General features: G+C 32.6%; 1 protein-coding gene across 7 annotated transcripts in view; it reads left to right on the plus strand.

The window, feature by feature from the left end:
- The window catches only part of Rps6ka6 (ribosomal protein S6 kinase A6), a 192,338-nt gene that overhangs the window by 132,536 nt on the left and 34,711 nt on the right, over positions 1 to 25,091 (plus strand). For all 7 annotated transcript variants that reach the window (XM_048336024.1, XM_048336028.1, XM_048336025.1 and 4 more), the window contains 9 exons: positions 3,060 to 3,141; positions 3,802 to 3,882; positions 5,529 to 5,608; positions 19,420 to 19,526; positions 19,783 to 19,820; positions 20,526 to 20,668; positions 23,334 to 23,404; positions 23,632 to 23,720; positions 24,510 to 24,568. In XM_048336024.1, the coding sequence (XP_048191981.1) occupies positions 3,060 to 3,141; positions 3,802 to 3,882; positions 5,529 to 5,608; positions 19,420 to 19,526; positions 19,783 to 19,820; positions 20,526 to 20,668; positions 23,334 to 23,404; positions 23,632 to 23,720; positions 24,510 to 24,568 (750 nt within the window). The remainder of the gene's footprint in view (positions 1 to 3,059; positions 3,142 to 3,801; positions 3,883 to 5,528; positions 5,609 to 19,419; positions 19,527 to 19,782; positions 19,821 to 20,525; positions 20,669 to 23,333; positions 23,405 to 23,631; positions 23,721 to 24,509; positions 24,569 to 25,091) is intronic.

Below are 25,091 nucleotides of genomic sequence, written 5' to 3' on the forward strand. Positions count from 1 at the left end.
AAAAACTATCTCCTTGGTAAGGCATCAACAAATATTTAAAATATTAGATCTCAACTCTTGAATACATGTTTTTAATATTCTCTGTTGCAATGAAAAGTATTAATAAATCATTCTAGCTATACCCTCAAATACACTGTTTTCTTAAGGTGGAGAGCTTGTGTGAAGTTTTCAGTAGTAAGATGAAGTAGCCAATTTCTTCATTACTATTTCTACCTAAAAAAATGACGACACAGTATGATTACTTAAATTTGGGTATTTAAGTATTATTTGGGTACTTTGTATATATCTTTTCAGAACTGAAGTGAGCATATTTCCTAAGGAACTGTAGAATTGTTATCAGATGCAAATAGAGGTTTAAAGCAAAAATTAGAACATTAGATTTTATGTGTTACTTTGAGCTTGACATTTTAATACTTTTTGTGACTATAACTAACTGAATTGGTATTTTTGAGTTGACTAGTACACTGTATTATCAATCAATCATATGTACAAAATTCATTGACAGTGCAAAATAGGCCAGTGGATTTTTTTTGTAGCAATATGGACAGATAATGGCTATGATTTCAGATTCTCTGCTTTATGGAACCTCTAAGAAACTAACATTTTTCAAATTCTGGTCATGTCATATTATTCTGTTATATGAAAAGTTTATTATGATATTGTTCCATTTTCTAAATCATATCTTAATAATGTCTAATTTCTATACTTGCACTTCAAGAAAAACATCTTACTTGCAATGGTGAGTGTAGAGACAAATAGGAAAGAAGCTAACCATCTTCTTTTAAGGCAAACATTTTGCAAAAGTGTAATTCAATTGCAAACTTTACATTAATTTTCTGGAGAGTTAGTATTATAGAAAATATTGTTATATTTCAAAACATTTATTTTCACATACAACAGGTGTACTTTCAATGAATTAATTTGCAATTTTATGTCTAATTTGCTAAACGTTATCAGATGTAACCACAGTAATTAAAACTCTTTTGAGTATTTATTAACGTTTAAGATTTTGAGGTATTTTGATGTAAACAAAAAGATTGAGAATTGCTTCCCTAAGAGATTGATAAAGATAGCTGTGATAGGAACGTCAATGGTAAGATGGGACCCTTTGGTATTAGCATTTGGTCCTATGATTCTACACAAAAGAAATCTGACATCCTCAATAAAACTGAGTAAAACCTTTGATTCTGATTCTTAAGGTTAGTATGCTTTACTTAGCTTTGAAGAGGGTTGTTTTGTTTTTGACTTTTGAAAATTCATTCAATCTTATGCTTATAAAATATCAGGGACTGCCTCTTAACGCAGCTGTACAGACATGTATAAGTCTGTTTATCAATAAATGAAACCTTGATAAAAGAAATAAATTACTAAATAAGCCTCTGTGGTTGTAACTTTTGTAGCTTAATATAAATATTTCATGGCATTTAAGACCCCATGATAGATATAGTTTTTATGTATATCTTTTCTAACCTCACTTGAAAAATATACTTCTATATTTAAAAATCCTGAACTAGCAAGAAAATAGCATAAGATGGTACTTTTAATCTGTTAGTCTGCTCAATATAGAAATAATTGATGATAGGCTCTAAAATAATTGTTTGGTTTAAACTCTGAAAATTCCACTTGAAAGATGGTTTTATATTGCCAAAAAACCCTTAAAAGTAAATAATTGTAAATACATAAATATATGTATTTATAGCTAAGTTTTTGTAGAAAACTAGGTTTTATTTTTTATAATTGTAGTTTATGAAAAATGAGATATTTCTTGAGTTTACAAGCAATGCCAGAGTAACTTGAGAGTTTAATGTTCACTTGTTTATTGAAGTGATTTGCCATTTTGAATCTTTTACCTGACGGAACAATAAGTCTATTCTCTAATTTTTCATTAGAAAATAAAGTACCATATAACTTCTAAAACAGACCACAAGGAAATTTGTGGTCATAAAATTTGGTTTTGATTAAGGTAAAATTGGCTTTGAGTCATTTCTGTTTATTTGTTTTGTTTTTGTTGCCAGTCCTGGGGCATGGACTCAGGGCCTGAACACTGTCCCTGGTTTCTTTTTGCTCAAGGCTAGTACTCTACCTCTTGAGCCACAGCGCCACTTCTGGCTTTTTTCTATATATGTGGAGCTGAGGAATCGAACCCAGGGCTTCATGTATACGAGGCAAGCACTTTACCACTAGGTCGTATTCCCAGTCCCTGGCTTTGAGTCTTAAAAAGAGGTCTTTACTTGAAATTAGTCTTTCATTGTGCTATTTAATTTCTTACAGCAAAAACTTCTCTTAGGCTGGGAATGTGGCTTTGCCATAGAATGCTTGCTTACCATGCACGAAGCCCTGGGTTCAATTCCTCAGCACCACATAAACAGAAAAAGCTGGAAGTGGTGCTGTGGCTCCAGAGGTACAGTGCTAGCCTTGAGCTAAACAGAAGCCAGGGACAGTGCTCAGGCCCTTAGTCCTAGCCACAGGATTGACAACAAAAATTCTCTTAGTTCTATACCATGTTATCTATAATTTTTTTTGTCAGTTGTGGAGCTTGAAGTCAAGGCCTGGGCACTGTCCCTGAGCCTCTTTTTGCTCAAGGCTAGCGCTCTACCACTTTGAGCCACAAGGCCACTTCTGGTTTTTGAATGGTTAACTAAGAGTTTCTTGAGGACTTTTCTGCATGGGCTGGCCTCGTACCATTATGCTCAGATCTCAGCCTCCTGAGTAGGATTATAGGCATGAGCTACAGGCACCCAACTTACAGATTTTTTTAAAGTAGTATGTGTATATTGTGATTTTTTTCCCAATGAAGGAGACCATGATAAAATATTAAGTATATACATTATAAGGACAACAGTGTAATTTATTTTGTGTTACTAGAAATGGATTTCTTCCTTTTTTAGCTTTCTGAAATGTGCATTCCATTATTATACAAAATTCTCAGTAGGTATCTTAGTGTACAATAGCATATCATAACTACTTTTTTATCTAAGGAACTTCACACACATAGATCAACCTTTAAAATATGGCTTGAACTATGAATTCCACTGCTTTTTTTTAAATTCCCCTATTAGGTGTTTCTTGTGAGAAAGAAGACTGGTCCTGATGCTGGGCAACTCTATGCAATGAAAGTGTTAAAAAAGGCTTCTTTAAAAGGTAGAAAATTAGAATGTTTATTAAATTAGAATGTGGTAAATCTTATTTTTAAGAATGATGGTATCTGAGAACTATGTTGTGAATTGCTTATATGAGGTGAATAGTTCTATAACAATGTTAACTTAAAGTTTTCTGGCTAGCAAGTAATACTTCTGGTGTTTGATATTCAGGTATGCCTTAATTTAGGGAGAGAGTATCACAGTAAAAGATTAATGCTAAGTAATGTGATGTGTTTCATTTAATTCAGTAAGAACTTACCAGATTATTAAGCTTCCTTTTTCCTAATTTCCATTTTTCCTCTTTTATCAGTGTTTATATTGCATATTGAGAAAGCACAACCACCTGCATACACTTACATACACTATTTTGTACACTGTGGTAAAATACTACTAAGTTCAGTTTTAATTAATAAATCCATTTGAACAGTTAAAGCCTATTGCATAATAAATGTACATTAGCCAATTGCTTTTTTATGCTATTTAAATCATTTCTAAACTGAACTTGCTGGTTTTCAAAGAGTATTGTCATTGTATAGGAATATGGACAATAATTTAGTCAATTTTGATGTTATACTTTAGTATTTGATTGGCAGATTGTTGATCAGATGGTCTCTGAAATTGTGAACAAATAAAATATATTCTACTCTTACGTAATTTTTAGTTCGAGACAGAGTTCGGACAAAGATGGAGAGGGATATTCTTGTGGAAGTGAACCATCCATTTATTGTCAAGTTGCACTATGGTATGTCATTTTTTCTTTTGACAATAGAGATTTAAGATTTGCTTTTAGATTATATGATAGTAAGAAGTTAATACTTCAAACTTACTGAATTTTACTGCAGTAAAATGCATTTATCTAAAATAAGTATCAGAATCTAGTTTTTACTTATAGTTGTTTGTCTTATTTGGATAATTTGTCTAAGTTAATATTTGTCTAAGTTACCTCCAACTTATTTTTCTAGTAGTATTTCTATAGAGCTTTGTACCATCAGTGACCTTAGGCTATGAACTGCTGTAGTAATTTATATTAAAAAAAAATCAGTCTGGGTGCTGGTTGCTTACACCTATAATCCTAGCTACCCAGTAGGCTGAGATCTGAGGATCGCTGTTGGAAGATAGCCTAGGCAGTAAAGGCCAGGAGACTATTTCCAACAAACTGCTCAGAAAATGCCAGAAGCAGCAGTATGACTTCAATGGCAGAATACTAGCTATGGGCAAAAGAAGCTTTAGGACAACACCCAGGTCCTGAGTTCAAGCCCCAGGGCGTTCACACTCACTTGTGCACGCACACCCCTGCCCCAAATTCAGATGTTTGATCAGAATGGATGTGTTAATCTTGTTTTCCTAGTTCTGTTCAAGAGGATCATGTAGTTGTTTTAGTCTATGTGAACTATTCAACTTAGGAGGAAAGGGATATCAGTAAGAAGCAGTGGATGTGATGGAAAATACAAAACCTTTGAGGTCATATTGTTTGACTTTGAGTTATGACTCCTTTATGAGCATGTTACGGGGAAGAGGATGTATACTTACGGTTTTCTTGGGAAGTAAATGAGAGATGAATAGATGAATAGATAAAATTGGTGTAATCTACTATATCAGTTTTAGTTTAATGCATTTTAAAGAAGTAGCTGCTGTTAATTATATTCGTACTGTACTTTTGACATTTACCAGTTATATTTATAAAAGGTCCACAAGAATTTCTGGTCAATTATCCTTTCATTCATTGTTTCCTTACTGAAATAAAAGTAATAGTATTTAAGGATTTGTTTAGATCTTGACTACATCATTAGAATTGTCAATAAACACCTCTGTGTGCAAAACGCCATATTAAATGTAGCGAGCTGTAGTTTACTCTGACCATGAAAAATTCATACTCTGTAGAGGACACAGAAGTGCAAATAAATTAATTGTACTATAAAAGGCATAGGATAAAATGAAATCTCAAAAGCAGTAGCAAGTAATTTTGGTCAAGATAGGGGATAAGAAGGCATTAGAGAAATGTGAAAACGGAGAAATTCTGAAAAATTTGTTAAAGGTTAAGCTTTATAGAATCATTAAATTTTTCAGCGGATTATTAGGAAGCACAGCGAAGGAAACTGCAGTAGAAAGTAATGCCTCATGAATCAGGAAAATGGTAATGGTAGAAGTTTTCATGTAAAGCCACAAAGCTGATTATATTCTAGGAAGGAATTTATAGCTATTTTAACACTGGATTAAACATGGGATTTAATTCTGAGATTGTTATGCAACAATAGGCCATGTGAGTAACTATTTAATTGTTGTATAGTGTTTAGTGATAAAATTCTAAACAGATACGTTAATTAGGGAGCACATTAAACTTTTTAATGCCTTTGAGATTGGTCTGTTACTATTATAATTTCTAATTAGCTTTTCAGACTGAAGGGAAGCTGTATTTAATACTGGATTTTCTCAGGGGAGGAGATGTCTTCACAAGATTGTCCAAAGAGGTGAGTCTCTGCTTATAAATTTTAACTCTTATTTTATCGAAATGAAACTGAAATATTCTCCTATGGAAATTTTGAATGGTAATTTTTTATTCCATTTTATTTAGTTTTGTGTCAGTTAATGGATTTTTATATGTTCTTGTCACTTAGATCATTTCCAAGTGCTACTAATTATTCTCTTAGATGTAAAAACGAAATGAATAACTTAATGAAGTTGATAGGAGTAAGCCTAAGAGTTTAACTACCTAAACTATACTTGGAATAGTTTTTAATATTCACTTAAAATAAAATAGCCTTATTGTAATATAATTGACATATAGTAAACTACACATACTTAGTTACACAATCTGATAAAAATTGAGATATATATATCTGTGAAATCTTAATTTAAATAAAATAATTAGCCTATTGATGATCTCCAAATTTTTTCTTAGATGTCCTTTTGTAATGCCTGCTTCATATACGAAACCCACTGAATCTCTCACTATTTGGTTTGTTTTTTCTATATTTATAAGTGGAATCCTGCTTTGTATTTTTGTATCTGACTTAAATCAGAACAGTTATTTTGAAATTTCCATGTTATATGTATCAATATTTCCTTTCCTTTTTTGTTGATTAGTAATACCCATTGTATGGATGCACCATGGTTTCTTTGTTTTTTTAAGTTTTTAATTTAATTTTATTGCCAAGGTAATGTACATAGGGGATACATGTTACATACTTTGAGTACATTTCTTTATTCACCTGTTGATGGATCTTTTGAGTTGTTGAAGTTTTGGTATATGACAATAAAGCTGTCGTAAAAGTTCATGTACAGCTGATGGTATGGACATGTTTTCATTTCTCAGAGTATTATGACTATGCCACATGGCAGGTGTATGGTTTAACTTTTGAAGACACTGCTAAACTGTTTTTCAAAGTGATCGTCTAATTTTTAATTCCCAACCACAGCTTAAAAGGGTTTTATTTGCTTCATATCCTTGCCAGTAGTTGGTAAGGTCAGTTATTATTATTTTTTTAAATCTTGAACATCCGCTTAATGTGTAGTACTGTCACATTGTGGTTCTAAATTTTATCACATTAAGGACTAATAATGTTGGACATCTTTTCTTGCACTCATTTCCTATCTATGTTCTTTAGTAAAATACCTTTTTATCTCTTTTGCCCATTTAAATTGAATTGCTTATTTTCTTGCTACCTTTTAAGTTTCTCATTTATTTACCTATTTTTACTGTTATTGTAAAGTTGATGAGCAGAAGGGTTGTAGCTACATAAGTCAGGTTATGAGTACATTTCTTTTTTAATATATTTTCAAATGGCATATACAACCAGTGACTTGCATCTAAAATAAATGAGAAGTCAGAATAACTACAGATTTCTCATTTATTTTTTATGTAAGTCACTGGCCATATATGCTGTTTGCAAATACTTTGATTTGGTTCATAGTTTATCTTTTAAATTGCTTAGTTGTGTTTATTTTGAGAAGCAGAAGTTCATAAATTCTTTGGTGCCAGTCTTAGGGCTTGAACTCTGGGCCTGGACACTGGACCTGAGCTTTTTTGCTCAAGGCTAGTGCTCCACCACTTGAGCCACCAGTTGCACTTATGGTTTTTGGCTGGTTGTTTGGAGATAAAAGTCTAATGGACTTTCTGGCCCAGGTTGGCTTGTAACTGAAAACCTCAGATCTCAGCCTACTTGGTAGTAACTAGGATAGATGTGAGCCTCTGGTGCCTGGCTTAATTTTTAATGTCTTATTTAAGAAATATTTGCCTCGTCTATTTCTCTCTACTGAGAATTTTCTCCTATGCATTGTTCAGGATTTTAGTTTAAGTTTTAACATTTAGAATTCTGATTTGAGTTCATTTTAAAGTGGTTATAGGGTAGTGTTTAAGTGCTTTTTATATAAATAATACCAGTTGTTTTGAGATTACGATTGGAAAAGACTGGCCTTTCTTTAATGAACTATTTTATATTTTTGTTGAAAATCACCTGTTTCTCCTTTATTGGTTTCATTGTTACATTTGTCTGTCTCTATGATAGTATTATACTGTACCTGTATAGTATGTTATTAAGTCAACTATTGCATTTCTTGAGTATTTTTGCTTTTCTTTTGGAATATTGTGTTTTTTAAATTTTATTTTTATTGTCAAGGTAATTTACAGAGGGGTTACAGTTACATATGTAAGGTAGTGAGTACTTTCCTTGTCAAACTTGTTACCTACTCCCTGATTTTTCCCCCACCTTCTCTGCTCCCCAAGCCCCTGCTCCCAAGTTGTGCAGTTGGTTTACAACTTACTGTCTTGGAATAGTGCTTGATTCTTGTCAAAGACTGTGTTTCCATGTCAGTGTTAAAATCAACCATTTATTTTCTAAAAAAAATCATTTTAAATTTTGATTGGGATTATATTGAACATATAGGTCTCTTTACAGAAAACTGACAATAATATTGAGCCTTTCTATATAACATGATTTTTGTTTCTATTTATTTAGCCTTGATCAATTTCTATTAGGAATTATTTTTTTCAATAAATAGGTCTTACACATCATTTCAGATTTATCTTTTAATGATTATTATGTTTGAACCTTGTTTTGAATAGAATTGATTTCTTAATTTCAAATGGATGGAAAACAAGTAGATTTTTCTAATATTGAACCAATATTATATAATTATATAAACTTATTACCATATTCCTACTTTTCTAGAGCTTTTAAATTTGTTTCCTGTAAATAAGTAATTTGAGTTCCTTTCTATTATAGACATCATTTATTTCTTTTATTTGTACTTGTTATACTAACTTGAGCCTCCAGTGTAATGTTGAATAAAATTTTCTTGCCTTGTTTCTGACCTTACGGGAAAAAATAATTTCACCACAAATTTTAAAGGTCAAAATTGAGTACTTTTACATGTTTCCCTAGGCTAAGTTCCATTCTCAATACATTGTTGTGAAAATTTTAGTGGATATTACATTTCATTAAAAAGGTGAACTTATTGAAATAATTACATTTTTCAACTTTTGTCTAACTGACAAACATTGAGCCAACCTTACATTTGTAGATGAATCCAACTTAATCATGATATATTATCACTTGGAATATTGCTGAATGACATTTTCTGAAAGTTACGAATTTTTGTCTTTTTATGAGTAATAGTTTAATTTTGACAATAAAATTGATAAGGGGAGAATTTTTTCTTCAACTTTTTCTGGAATAGTTTATAAATTTAGTAATTGCTCTTAAATGATTGATAGAATTCATCAGTAAAGCCCTATGGCCCTGGAAGTTTCTTTGTAGAAAAGTGTTTAACCAAAATTTCAATTTATATAATAGAATTAGACCTATTTTTTTGCATTTAAGTGAACTTGCTAGCTTGTATCTTTTAAATAATTTATCTGTTTCATCATTTATCAAACTTAAAGAAAAAAATTTCATTGTTCTCGTGTGTGTGTCTTTCTGTTTGTCTATCTGTCTGTGTCTGTGTGTAATAGTTGAACTCAATGTTGAACTTAGAGCCTCAGCACTGTCCCTTAGCTTTTTCTGCTCAAGTCTATTACTTTACAGCTGGAGCCACATCTCTACTTCCAGCTTTTTGCTGGTTAATTCTTGTTCAGGCTGTCTTTGAAGTGAAATCTTCAGATCTCAGCTTCCTGAGTAGCTAGGATTACAAGATGAGTCACTGCCACCTGGCCTAATTTTTTTTCTTTTTTCTTTTCTTTTTTTTATAGTTGTAAGATCCCTAGTTATGGCACTATTCTAATTTCTCTGTTGGTTATTTATATCTTCTCTTTTTTGTCCCATTGAGCCCTGTTAGAGGTTCATCAATTTCATTTTTACTATAAAAAACAAACAGCTTTTGTGGGCTGAGAATGTATTGTAGCTCAATGGGTATTGCCTAACATGCATGAGGTTTGGGGTTCAGTCCCAAACACTGCAATAACAACTTAAAACAGCTTTTGGCTGCCTTGATTTTTTGTTGTATTTCTATTTTCTATTCCACTGTATTTTACTTTCTTTAGTACTATAGATCTTCTGTGTACTAGTTGTTTTTATTCTAGAGATAGTCGAGGTTATTGACTTGATGTTTTATAGGTACTTATTCTTACAAATTTTCTTTAACTGCTGCTTTAAAGTCATTCCACATATTTTTGTCATTTTTTTCTTTATAATTTCCTTTATTTCTTTGGTCCATTGAGTAGATCTATGTTATTAATTTATACATAACAAGTTATTTTCCAGTATCGCTATCATTGACTTTAGTTTAATGTCATTATTGTCATGAAACACTTGAATCCTCTTAAACTTACACTTTCGTATGGTATAGAATCAAGCATTTATTAGTAAGTACATAGGAATTGAGAATATATACCATTTTAGGAGACTGTATGTATTCTGTTGGGCAGTCAATGTAGAATAAATATCTGTTAGATGAAGATTGTTCATTTTGGTTGGTATTAAGACTGCTACATTGGGGCTGGGAATATGGCCTAGTGGCGAGAGTGCTTGCATCGTATACATGAGGCCCTGGGTTCAATTCCCCAGCACCACATACACAGAAAATGGCCAGAAGTGGCGCTGTGGCTCAAGTGGTAGAGTGCTAGCCTTGAGCAAAGAGAAGCCAGGGACAGTGCTCAGGCCCTGAGCTCAAGGCCCAGGACTGGCAAAAAAAAAAAAAAAAGACTGCTACATTTATATTTAATTTTCTGCCTACTTATTTTACATAGAACAATATTATTAATGCACAATAATTATACATGTTTTCCATTTCTGAGGCAGATTAAAAACTAACTACAATTATGGATTAGTATATTTCTTGAATTTCTATCAAAGTTTGCTAAAATGTTCCAAACTTTTGTTATTAGGTACACAAACCTTTGAGTGTTCCTTCTTGATGAATTGTGAGATGACTTTATCCCTTTTATCTTTGAAATTTACATTGACTTCAATTTGTCCACTCTAGGTACATTAAAATTAGTATTAATGTATCTTTTTCTACATATTAATTTTAACCTTATTTGTATTTACATATACATGTATGTGGGGGCGGTTTTGCAGTTTGGGGCCTTGTGCTTGCTAAACAATTGCTTTAATATGTGCTATTTAAGGAAATGAATATAATAGTTTCTTAGTTTTTTTTATCCAATCTGAATACGTGTTTCAATTGGGATGTTAAACTTGTTATATATATATATATATATTATCATTGTTATGGTGGGGTCAAATATATCCTATTTACTATTAATTTTTTTTTTAGGCAGTACTGAGGTTTGAACCTTGGGCCTGTGCTTATTATGCCAGCACTGTAGCACTTTAACCATGCCCTTTACTGCTGTCACTTTTTGTCTGTGTGTACCAGAATTAGAGCTTGAACTCAGTGTCTTGATGCTGTCCCTTAGTTTTGACACTCATGGTAGGGTATGCTACTACTTAAGCCAAACCTCCCCTTCTCGATTTATGCTGGTTAATTTTAGATAAGTGTCTCACAGACTTTTCTGTCCTGTCTGTCTTTGAAATACGATCCTCAGATCTCAGCCTTCTGAGTACCTAGGATTATACATGTGAGCCATCAGTGCCTGGCCTGCTGTTTGCTTTTTAAGCATCATGATTTGGTATTTTTCTTTCATTTTTTTAGAATTTAATTTTATTGCCAAGGTGATGTCTAGAGGGGTTACAGTTACGTATGTAAGGTAGTGAGTATATTTCTTGTCAAGCTTGTTAACCTCTCCCTCATTTTTCTCCCACTTTCCCTCCCCCTGACCCCCGCCCCCAAGTTATACAGCAAATTTCCAACATATTGTCTTGTGAATATCGATGTTGCCTTGGTTCACCCCTTGTCCTTTGTCTCATTGCTTTGATGTTCTAACTTCTTAATTATTTCTTAAATTTCATTTTTATTGCTGCTGTTAGCATTAATGTTAACCCTTTGCTCTGTTATTTTAGTAATGGATTTAGTGTTTTATACTGTGAAGCTTTAATGTGGGATTATTAAACTATGGTCTTCAGGCTGAATTTGGCCAGTTACTTTACTTCATAAAATTCTATTTGAATACATGCATATACATTTGTTTGTCTATTATTCATGACTTCTTTCCTATTTCCATGGAAGTATACTTTCATGATCTTTTTATTTGTTTTTATTGTAAAGGTGATGTACAAGGGGGTTACAGTTACATAAATAAGGTAGTGAGTACATTTCTTTTCAAATGGTGTTTAACCCCTCCTTTATTTTCTCCCACCTTCTATCCCCCATGGTTCCTCTCCCCCCAAGTTGTGAAGTTCATTTCCAATGTTGTGTCTAGTGGGTATCACAGTTGCTTTGGTTCACCCTTTGTCCCACTGTTTCTGTGATTCCTCTGTCCTTCCCCAAGTCAGATAAACTTATATGCAAGACAAAGAGTACCAAAATCAGAAACAATGACCAGAGGGAGTAAATCAGAGGAGAAAAAAGCAAAAGACAAAAGAAATAACTGCTAACAGTACACTTAAAATTTTTTGTTTCCATATCATGAATATCATTTCGATTAGCATCATAAGACAGGGTCTTGATGAGTTGCTCAGACTGGTGCTAGGCTTACAGACAGGCTATGGTCATTTTTAATATATAGTAGACATTGGAAATTTAATTTTCTTACATTATTTTTGTCACTTTTGTCAGCTTGGTATTGATTTCTTTTCTCCAATGCTGAGAACTGATTACCAGGTGTCATACTTGTTAGGAAAGTAAGTACGCTGCCACTGGGTGACAGACACAGCTGAAACTAGGGCAGCATTATTTTTTACCTAATTTTCCCGCAATATCGAAGCATTACCCTTCTTATTCTAACCAAATTTTTTTCCAATTTTTATTATCAAACTGAGGTATAGAGAAGTTACCGTTTCATACATTAGACATTGGATACATTTCTTCTTTTTTTTTTTTTGGCCAGTCCTGGGCCTTGGACTCAGGGCCTGAGCACTGTCCCTGGCTTCTTCCCGCTCAAGGCTAGCACTCAGCCACTTGAGCGACAGCGCCGCTTCTGGCCATTTTCTGTATATGTGGTGCTGGGGAATCGAACCTAGGGCCTCGTGTATCCGAGGCAGGCACTCATGCCACTAGGCTATATCCCCAGCCCCTGGATACATTTCTTGTACTGTTTGTTACCTTGTCCCTCATACCCCCCTCCCGCCTCCCCCTTACCCGTTCCCCCCCTGAGGTGTTCAGTTCACTTACACCAAACAGTTTTGCAAGTATTGCTTTTGTAGTTGTTTGTCTTTTTTTACCCTGTGTCTCTCAATTTTCATATTCCCCTTCAATTTCCTAGTTCCAATACCAGTATACACGGTTTCCAATATACTCAGATAAGATTACAGAGATCGTGTAGGTACAACCACAGGAAGGTGATACAAGAACATCATCAATAATAGAAGCTACAGATACACATGGGATGTTGAAAGTAATTACAACTGTGATATAACAATTGTCTCCATAACATGGAGTTAATTTCACTTAGCATCATCTTAGGTGTTCATAAGGGTAGAGCTATTGGGCCTTGTGATGCCTTGCTATGACTTGCCTAAACCTGTTCTAATTATTCCCAATAAGGGAGACCATAGTGTCTATATTTCTTTGGGTCTGGCTCACTTCACTTAATAGTATGGAAGAAAGATAGCCTCTTTAACAAGTGGTGCTGGCAAAACTGGCTTAACACATGCAACAAACTAAAACTAGATCCTTATATATCACCCTGCACCAAAATCAATTCCAAATGGATTAAAGACCTTGAAATCAAAACAGACACCCTGAAAACACTAAAGGAAGGAGTAGGAGAAACACTTGGGTACCTTGGCACAGGACGGAACTTCCTTAACAAAGACTCAGAAAGGCTACAAATCAAAGAAAGGTTGGACAAATGTGACTGCATCAAACTGCAGAGCTTCTGCACGGCAAAGGACATAGCTCGCAAGATAAACAGAAAGCCCACAGACTGGGAGAAGATCTTTACCAGCCATTCAACGGACAAAGGCCACATATCTAAAATATATGCAGAACTAAAAAAATTACCATCTTCCAAAACAAAACCGCAAAGAACCAATACCTCCCTCATCAAGTGGGCTAAAGACTTACAAAGAGACTGGTCCAGCCACTCTGGCAAGCAGTATGGAGATTCCTCAGAAGGCTAAATATAGAACTCCCCTATGACCCAGCAGCCTCACTTTTGGGTATCTATCCAAAAGACCACAAACAAAATCATAGTAATGCCACCAGCACAACAATGTTCATCACAGCACAATTTGTCATAGCGAGAATCTGGAACCAACCCAGATGCCCCTCAGTAGATGAATGGATCAGGAAAATGTGGTACATATGGAATGGTACAATGGAATTTTATGCCTCTCTCAGAAAGAATGACATTGTCCCATTTGTAAGGAAATGGAAGGACTTGGAAAAAATTATAACCAATTTTTTTTAATTATGAGCATTTTTATTTTCAGTAGTGATCATAGAAGCTATCCTCATTTTTCAGGGTTCATTGTATTCTTTTATTCCCTTTGAACTGTTGTTTGCCTGAGCTCAAGTAGTAAGTTGCCTCTGATTCAAGATTGGCAAATTGTTAATGAAATAGTGTTTTTTAAACTTACTAGGGAGCAAGTATTTTTGTATTTCTGTGAATAGTAATTATCTAAATATGCTATTTAGAACTAATTTGATTTTTCAATATATAAAAAATTGTAAAACAAACTTATAAAAGTTATTTTTCCACTACAGAATTTAATTGTTCTACTCTTTTAGTAAAACTCTCTGATTATTCTGTCTAATTTTCTGTGCAGAGTTTTCTTCTGGAAGAAGGTAACAGAAACTGTTCATGGCCTAATGTGAGTTCCATGAGTTTGTTCCTGTAATTTTTGGGTCCTGGCTCAGGGAATACTTTCATTCACATTAGATTATTACCAGAATTCTTCTTTTCAATAATTTCCTTTTCTCCAGTACTCTGTTCTGTCAATTCCAGAATCTTGACTTGAACTCATTAATTCAGGAACTCTTTTTCTGGACTTCACTTTATCCCTATCTACACTATACATGGAAACTCTTTCTAGGTAGTAAGTTAGAACAGTTCTAAGGGCATACATCTTTTATTCCTCATCTTTTATTATTCACTATCCTTCACTGCCGATGTCTTAAAAAATATTATTTTATTTATTTTGTCCTATGTTTTGGATGTTTAAGGTAGGAGAATAAATACAAGCATTGTCTACTTCATTTTGTCTTGAAATGCTAGTCTGAGAGCAGGGCTTTAATTGGGTGATAGTAATTTAACATCTCACTTTCAGAAGTCACATTGATAAGTACTGGAGAACTCCCATTGATTCTTAGAGCTATGGAAGTTACGAAAAAGGAACAATGTGAATTTAGGATGCTGAGCGCTAACATGGCTTACATAGTGTCACACATAACTAGATATTGTGTTGGTTTATTTTTTTATTGTAGAATAGAATTTACTGTGTGACAGCATCTGTCTAGAACTCTCTTCCAAAAAGGGTCTTTTAGGAACCTTTTAAAAAGGTAGTCCCAAGGAATAGAGGGTCAACAGTAAGTCAAGACCCCAGAATTCATGATTTTTTGTGTGTGTTAGATTGTAGCAGTATCACAATGCTTTTTGGAAAATTCGTACTTGTAGTCATTTCTAAGTTTCTTTTAAACTCTTCAGACTTCCTCCATTCTCAATGTGGGACTATCTAAACTCATACTAGCACAGAGATGCAGTCAGTAAGTTTTGATTCCTAAATCTGGAATATTAGGTAAGAGCAAACATTTTAAATTCATTTCCCAAAAGACAATAAATTAGGTTATTCACTGAACAGGCTTTAAAAAATTGATACTGCATAGGGAGTAGTTTGTTGATTATTTTTGTTTTATGACTTTTTCTTTATACTTTAGAAATAGACTTTTAAAATATATTTTGGGGGGCAGGGAATATGGCCTAGTGGCAAGAGTGCTCGTCTCGTATACATGAAGCCCTGGGTTCAATTCCTCAGCACCACATATATAGAAAAAGCCAGAAGTGGCACTGTGGCTCAAGTGGCAGAGTGATAGCCTTGAGCAAAAAAAAGAAGCCAGGGATAGTGCTCAGGCCCTGAGTTCAAGCCAGGACTGGCACAAAAACAAAAAAAAACAACAAAACAAGCAAACAAACAAAAAATATATTGTTGTATGTGTTAAGGAATTTTATAATGTATTTTATTTGTATTTTGCAGGGAAAGTTACCCCAAAATGTCTCTTCAAATACATAATCAAACATACACATATACAAGTACACAGTGCACATATAAATATATAAAACTACTGTCTGCTAGTATCAAGAAAATATGGTAGAAACATTATTGTAAAACTGTTCTAGGATTTACTATTGGCACCAAAGAATTCAAAACACAACTGAATGAATTTGATTGAGTTTGAAATAAGACAACATTTTTTTACAGTTTATCCAGAAAAGTGAATACAATAAAAACTAAGGAATTTTGAAAAGTCTAATGAATAGCCTTTCTTCACTCTACCTCCTATTTTAAAACTCTTATTCTTAGAGACTAGACCTCACTTTGTAGCCCATAAAGGCCTCTAACTCAAGATGCTACTGATTTCAACTTTCAAATTGCTAAGATTACAGGTGTGAACCATAATGCCCAACTTTCAAAAATGTCTATAATCAAATTTATAGTATCAGTACAAGATTAGAAACATACTGTATAACCCAAGAATATTCTGTTTAATATGACTTAATAGGTTAAAGTAAGAATCACAATTTAGAGGCAAAGAGATGTATTATTTAGTGAACGGTATTCAAGTAACTGGTTAGCTGTTTCAGTCATTTGAAAATACCTTCTATACCACATTCAAAAGCAAATTTTACCTATATTAAACAAAAATTACCCTTGACACCAGTCATTACTCAGAGGCTGTAATTCTAGCTACACGGGAGGCTGAGAACAGAAGGATCATTGTTGGAGTCCAGTTCAGGTAGAAAATTCTATTACAGTATCTCCAAAATAACCAGGGGGGGGAAACAGGGTTGGAGACTTGGCTCAGGTGATGAATGCCAACATAATAAGCATGAAGCCTTGAGTTTAAAACCTAGAATATAACCCCTACCCAAATGAATATATCCTAAAAAAAATGCAGTTGACAATTGAATGTTAAAGAACTTGGTAAGCTTTAATATGATGAAGGCAAAGCATACTGAAGTAATAAATGTGTATTCATAAAATTAAGAACTATTCAACATTAAAAACTACCAAATTTGGAAAATATTTGCCACTGATGCGATGAAGAAATTAAATTTTTTCGTATTTAAAAATGTGTACCAATTTGCCAACACAGTAAGTTCATAATGGCAAATAAGGCAAAAATGCAACTATTAATTCTTAAAAAAAACTAGGCCACTTAGCATGAAAAATATTCATCCTAAGAACTTTGTGATACTATTTTAATTGACCAAACTTAAAACTATTTTGAAAGGGCATATTCATTGCTGTTATAGCTGTGGTAAGAAATAGGCCTTTATTGAACTGCTAGTAGTAGAAACTATTGTAACCTTTTCGGAAAATAATTTTGATGTATATGTTAGGAATCTTAGACTATGCTTCTCTATACATTGTTTCCTGTTTTTTTTCTTAAGAATTTACTTTGGGGAAATAAAAAATTATGCATATTTAAAAGTTCTTTTTTAAACATGAGAAACTGGAACTAAATTTTCTAGAAAGAGAATACTTAGGTAACTCATGGGAAATTAACTGACAGTGTGCAGCTATTGAAAAATATTCTTAAATTAGTTTGAAAAGTATCAATGATGTTTATAATATTGAATGGAAAGGAAATCTTTAAATACTATATGAACTATTATTTAAATGGTGCTAAAGTACACATTCATAACATATATATATACAGATGAGTTGAAGGACATTAATAGTGTTTTTCCTTATACTGGAATTTTGGATGGTTTTCATTTTAGAAGAAAAGAGAAAAATGTTACTAATAGTAAACCTACAATTAAGGGAAAATGTAGCATATATGTGGTAGAAGTAGTTTCTGGGGAAAATGTCATTCTTAGGGACGGTATCCCTGATTTCAAATCCTGAACCTCATTCTCCCTGTGTTGTGGTAGTCAGGTTATTTAATCTCTCTAAGTCTTGGTCCATGTCCAAGAAGCTCGTTAACACCTATCTTACAGAGTTTAGAAATTTTTAATACCAGATTAAATTTACAGTGCTGGCACATAATTAATTGCACATAATGCATAATTATTACTTAGTAAGTTCTCAATTTGTATCCATAATGAGACTTCCCATAAAGACAGGACAACTTTATGATAAGATGGAAAATTTGTTATAAACTAACCAAGATGATGTTTCTTCCTTTAAGATGTAAGTGATTTTTATTTAGAGTTTTCTCCTGTGTTAGGCTTTAATGAACATTTTTATTGTACTTGTCCAGAAACTAAATAAGTCTTAACAAATATTTTTATTCTTAATAAAGTTTCAAATGGAAATGATGTTGTTATACTTCTACAATTATAATATTCAAACTTGGAGCTGGTGGCTCATGCCTGTAATCCTACTCAGTAGGCTGAGATCTGAGAATTGCAGTTCAAAGCCAACCTGAGCAGAAAAGATTATCTCCAAATATTCACTCAAAGACCAGAAATGTCAGTGTGGCTCAAAAGAGGTAGAGTGCTAGCCTTGAGCTGAAGAGCTCAGGGACAGTGCCCATGCCCAGAGTTCAAGCAAGCCCCAGGACTGACATAAAAGAAAAGAAATAGATGTATCTAAAACTAACTACACTGCTCATTCTTTGAAATTTTATTAGTAGCCCAAGTCTGCATTGTGAGGTACAGTAGCCATAATGCTAAATGCAGAAGCTGTTTTTTTTTATTGTTCAGTATTTCTTTTCAAATTTTGAGGTTTCCTAATAATCCAGAGTAACTCGTTTATAGAAAAAAATAATTTTTTGCCAAAATGAAGTCCTTGTTAAATTCAAAATATTACACCTAATAGTCAAGTAATTTCCAATTCTGTGTGTAAGTTAATGTTCATTTAGGGATGACTAGATGTAAAACCTGTAGTTATAATACTTCATGGTTGCACATCAATCATTTTAGAATGATTTTTATATAAATTTGATTCTCACAACAATTTTGTAAGGTAGACATATACTATGGCCTTATTCTATAGATGTAAAAACAAATGGCCATAGGGCTAAGAAATGTGTCTCTAACTGTGATTTCAAGGCAGAGAAAGACTGAGGAAAAGAGTGTAACTAAACTGAAATACTTTACTTACAGAAGTGTGTTGGAACTACCTCATATGTCAGAGACCACTATAGAATTCTGTGCAATTAATGGGTTAGTAATTTAACAGCTTGCAGTAGTAAATTGGAAGCTTTAGTATAGTAGAACTGAAAAAAAAGGTGAAATCTTTTGTGAAGTAATAAAAGTGAAATAATTAATTACCAGTGTTGAAACAAAGAATCCTGTGTACTTGAAGTATCATGAATATATAACTATGCTAGTATTATAAGGTCAAATCATTAGAATAAGTTATTTGCAGCACTTTGAGTAAATAAGCTATGGAAACATTATCTCATCTTTCAGAAAGATTTACATTAAAATGGCTAATATTTTTAAAGAAAAAATCTTGAAATTTTTAATCTAATAATTATGTTAATCGAGTAAGAAATTGATAATACTTATTTTCTGTTTGCCAAGATTTGAGTCTGCTAGTTTTTAAAGAAATACATTTAAAAATAACATTAGAAGAAAGATCAAATACAAATTCCTATTTTGTTCTAGGTTCTGTTTACAGAGGAAGATGTGAAATTCTACCTTGCAGAACTAGCTCTGGCTTTGGATCATCTGCATCGATTAGGAATTGTATACAGAGACCTAAAACCAGAAAAGTAAAGCTATATTTTATAAATTCTGTTCTCTATATTTTTCGATTAAACTATATAGTAGCATATTTTTATATAAATTGTACATACATTTTGTAATTACATGAAATTTATTTGTAAAAAGTAATCTTCATAAGACACATCTTAATTTCAAATTGGTAATTTGACATTTTTAAACATAGCAAGCCCATGATATTTTTATGTAAGTATTTCACAGAAAATATCTTATTGTATCTTATTGAATGTGAATTTTGATTTGCAGCATTTTGCTTGATGAAATAGGACATATCAAGTTAACAGGTATGTATATATCTGTGCATTAAATCTATTATATTTCATTTTAATACATATTTTCTTGTCTGCTGTCTATTTTTACTCTTTTCTTTAAGTTACATTTTGTTTCATAATGGAAAAAGGTTTGTTTAGGCACTAATTTTCAAAATACATCATAATTCTTAAAAACGCACAATTGGCGTACTGTCCTAAGTTAAAAATAATAATTTGGTTTTCTAGGTAAAAATACTTTATCTTAGTTTCAGTCTAGACAGAAATATTTCTCATAGTCATCTCATTGAAATATAGTATTTCCCCCTTCCCCCTTTTCTAACTTAATAACTACTTATCTGTTCAATGTCTTTATAATTTTGTTCATTTTAGAGCATTGTTCAACTGTAGAATATTTTGAAAAGTATAAATTTCTACCTCTGTTTTATTTTTAAACAAACCAATATAACTTTTATTTGTTACTCTGCTAAAATTATTGCTTGATATTTTATTCTAGACCTGAAAACATTTGTTTTGAATGTGAGATTAATCTGACCAATTTTTAAATTGCCTTAAAAAAAGTTTCTTTATGAAATACAGGCTGGTTTCTATTGGTCTCAGTAGCTTTCTTAAGAGTAATGCAGACCATTATAAAGTGTCTTAATGTTTAATTCATTATTTTTCTCCTTTAGATATTCTTTGTTTACTGAAGTTTTAAATATATTTTTAATACTGTTATAGATTTTGGACTCAGCAAGGAATCAGTAGATCAAGAAAAGAAGGCTTACTCATTTTGTGGTACAGTAGAGTATATGGCTCCTGAAGTGGTGAATAGGCGAGGCCATTCTCAGAGTGCTGACTGGTGGTCCTATGGTGTACTTATGGTATGCAGTATATTTTTATTAATTATGCTAACATAGGATTAATATTAGAATTTTATTTTAGTTCAAATTTGGGGAGGTTCTAGTAATTGGTGTTGAACACATACAATTTGTAATTGGATGGCAGCTAATGTTCTAAATTAGCTACTGAAAAGGTAAATGACCAGATTGATTTATACACCTATCATTTTTAAAGCTTAGAAAAAGTGTGGCAGATTCTAGATTTCATACTTTACCATATAGAATCTTATTACTCAGTTGTTTCAGGCATACCCTGGAAATGCTACCATCCTTTTAAAGGGAGAAATTGTATGTTATATTATTTTTCTTCTTAGTAACTAGCATAGTCATTTAATATATGCCTGATAATACATGTTGATTAAACTTATGAAATATGAAGCTTTGAGATTTCAGTGTTATGCAGAACGATGTGTACAGCCATCAAATCAGATAGAATTTTTTTCAACATCTAATCATTCTTTTTGCCCATTTATTACTGAATTACAACCTGTATGGCACATTGATGTTGTGTGTGTGTGTGTGTGTGTGTGTGTGTGTGTCTGTGTCTGTGTCTTTGTCTGTGTGTCTGTGTGTCTGTGTGTCTGTGTCTGTGTGTGTATTAAGCATCTATTAAAAACAAATGTTTTGGGAAGGTGGTACACTGGGAACTAATTTCAAGTATAGTATTTCACATTTTTAATGACATATTCAGTCTGTCTAGGCAACAATTGGAATAACTAAATAAATTGTTTAGAGATGATTTCAGAAAATTTGATGTAGGAACAGTAGAGGAAGTTTAGCTCTTAGGCCCTGAAGAATGTGTAAATTTAAATAGTTTAATGTAAAGAAACAGTTTTATGTCAAACTAGCAAAGGCTTGGAGAACCAGTTTAACTAGAGTAGCGAAACATATGGGTAAAGGTGGAGGAAGTAAGCTATAAACCTGAAACATTTTCATGTGATTTTTCAGGGCTCTATTAAACTATTGTAGATTCTTGAAAGAAGATGGTAGTTATTGAATAATATATTTTAGGAATATTAGCCTTGATATCATATTAGACTCAGGAGAAACTAGAAACAGAGAAACCAAAAGATCCCCTTATATGATAATTGTAAGATTATATAATTTTTTATACAGAGGAAATCTTACAGACATTTCAAAGAAAATATGAGTAACATTAGCAGTAAATTAAGTGACACAAAGGAAACTGAGGAATAGAGTTGAAGATAGAGGTACCTCTAAAATATATGAAATTCAGTGGTATGAAAGAGGGGTAGGTTAATTCAAAAGGGATAACTAATGACAGCTGGTAAGGAAATAAATTATTTTTATCATATAATATTGGTTAATATATTTTAATAGCTAACTCCTTAGTGTTAGTGTTAAATTGTGTTAAATTAGGAAAGAGCATGGACAGAAAATCAGAATGCTGTAGAGACCTCTTTTAGATAGGTAGATATAGATTTATCCATCCCTCTGTTCTTTACGATCATCCACCAATTATCCCATATTTAATTTCTTTCCATTTTTCTTCTATTTGTCACTATCACCTTTATACCTCCACACCTCAATGATGGACCAAGACTATAGATTGCAAGAGAAAACTGCAGGAAGATTGAGACTAGAGTAAGATTGGGAGGGAAAACTGGACTTGTAGGAATATTGAGACTAGAGTAATAGATTTTGAGTTATCAGATTGCAGGTGGAGTGAGTTGAATGGTTGAACTTAGATTTCAAATTCAAATAAATGTATAGAGGACTGAGGTAAAGGTGATTATTGAATTAAAATTTGAAATTAAAGTATGAGGTTTAAAAAGCTTTAATGATGGGCTGGGGACATGGCCTAGTGGCAAGAGTGCCTGCCTCATATACATGAGGCCCTGGGTTCGATTCCCCAGCACCACATATACAGAAAATGGCCAGAAGTGGCGCTGTGGCTCAAGTGGCAGAGTGCTAGCCTTGAGCAAAAAGAAGCCAGGGACAGTGCTCAGGCCCTGAGTCCAAGCCCCAGGACTGGCCAAAAAAAAAAAAAAAGCTTTAATGATCTTTATTTTTATAACTTTATACCATGATTTAATCTAGCTCTCAGATTAGATCTCTCTGGGAAGAAGTTTTGCCTCTGCACAGTACAAATATCTGTCTTTTTTCTCTAAAAAGCATTAGGGCACATACTTGTATGTATTTATTCCACTTAGTTTCCTACTACTATTTTTTATTTCTGTTTTTAGGAAAGTTGAAGGGAATTTGAATGGTTAAATCTTCATTGGGCATGTATAACTTTAAAATGCTTTGGTATATATTTTCTCTTTGCCATTATTATTATTTGCCCTGAAAATGACAAATTTCTCAGATATAAGAACTAAAAAGAAATCTCATGGTTTCATCTACTAGTCACCTGTTACTTGAGCTTTATGGAGAGAATTGGTTATTGACAAATTTACTTCCTGGGCTAGAGATGTATGGCTTAAGTGGCAAAACACCAGGCTAACCAAGTACAAGGCCCTGAGTCAAAACCCCAATACTGCCAAAGAAATGAATTTCACACTTAAATTACCTAATCTTTGGGTCCCATTTTGATCCACTGTCATGTAAATCCTGCATTATATGACTATCCTGTTGTAAAGTTCTCATTAAACTCCTTGTGTGGTTACTTTTTGCTTTGTTTTAGTTTGAAATGCTTACTGGTACTCTGCCATTTCAAGGTAAAGACAGAAATGAGACCATGAATATGATATTAAAGTAAGTATAGATACTAGCTTTTTGTTTTGGGGAAAAATTCTCACTTTCAGTTTTGAGAAATGTAATGGGGGTCTTTAAATGAAGCGGAAAACATTTTTGACTGTTCCCTTCCATGATTTAGGGATATTATTTGATATTAAAAAATCACTTAAAAATTCACTTTAAGAATTTTCAATTTATAAATCTGACTAGACTTAAGTGAATTATTCTGAAATCCTCTTTTTCAGAGCAAAACTTGGAATGCCTCAATTTCTTAGTGCTGAAGCACAAAGTCTTCTAAGGATGCTTTTCAAAAGGAATCCAGCAAATAGATTGGGTATTGTGTATTTTCTTAGTTCTTATAACAATATACTATGTATTTGAAGATAGTTACTGTATCTTTACACTTTCCAGGTAAAAGTTCTTTCCTTTTGCAAGATGTTTATACCTGGAATTGTGCATTTTTATTTGCATTCTTGGAACAATAAACTCAAATCCATGATTAAAAAATAGAGTAGTCTATATAATATAAATTTCTTAAGGTATATTATTAGGTATATAATATTGATTACCTCTTTTAAAATAACTCATAGAATTTTAGCTTGTATGCAAAATCCTTTCGTATATTTGAGGATAAATACAATAGCCCTCCTATTAGAGCCTTCAAAGTAAATATTATTCAGTTATACTCCTCATGATTTTACCACTTCCATGTAAGACTATTCATAAATTAAAATGTGAACCTAATTATAATATATGCCTATGTGTTAAAATTTTCACTGCCATTCTTTCATTGTTATTTTAATTTGACATAAATATCAAAGTATGAATTGAATTATAAAGTAAGGAAAAATGTGCTCTTTTTGGTATGTTGAATATGATTTTAATTTACTTGAGAAACTGATTAGTATTTCCTCCTTCTCTATGTAGCTCAGTATGGGCACCAGTGGGGTTTTTTTCCTTATGGTAAATGTGAAAGGAGCAATTAATAAGATGCCAGACAAGAAATCACAGGTGTTTTACTTCAAGGAATCTAAGAAATATATGTCATTCCATTTACAGGTAATAGCTTAGAAGCCAGATAGCATAACCAATAAATCATACTCATAATGATTATTTTTTTTAGGTTCAGAAGGAGTTGAGGAAATCAAAAGACACCTATTTTTTGCAAATGTTGACTGGAATGTAAGTTGGATAGGAAGTTTGTTAATAATATGTTTATATTAAAATGAACAAAAAACAGGAGTGATATTTTCTTTGTTGATAAATATAATCCAGCAATTTCATATTTAGGGAGAAATTTTTATGTATATGATTTACATAACATGATAATACCTTGAACCATTAGATGAATGGGAATATTTAGTAAATTTTTGTTTAGTTATCAAAAAAGTTTAATACTGTGCCCTTTTTTGGGGAATAGGGAGAGGACTAGAAAGGAATAGAGGATGAAAGCTTTAACAAATTCATACAAATTCAGAACTGTAATTTAATTTCAAACCATTGCCATATATTCAAATAACTTAGATTTAATAAAATTCTTATCTTGTTTATAAGTTTATCTGTTTTAGGAAGGATAAGAGGGGAGCACAGAAATGATGATGAGACAAAGGTTGAACAAATGCAACAGTGATGCTCAATAGACTCTATGCTGAAAGTGAGCTATACAACTAAGCAGAATGGGGAGGTGGGAAAACTGAGAAAGCAA

This window comes from Perognathus longimembris, chromosome 28 (genome assembly GCF_023159225.1).
Source record: "Perognathus longimembris pacificus isolate PPM17 chromosome 28, ASM2315922v1, whole genome shotgun sequence".
Classification (NCBI taxonomy): domain Eukaryota; kingdom Metazoa; phylum Chordata; class Mammalia; order Rodentia; family Heteromyidae; genus Perognathus; species Perognathus longimembris.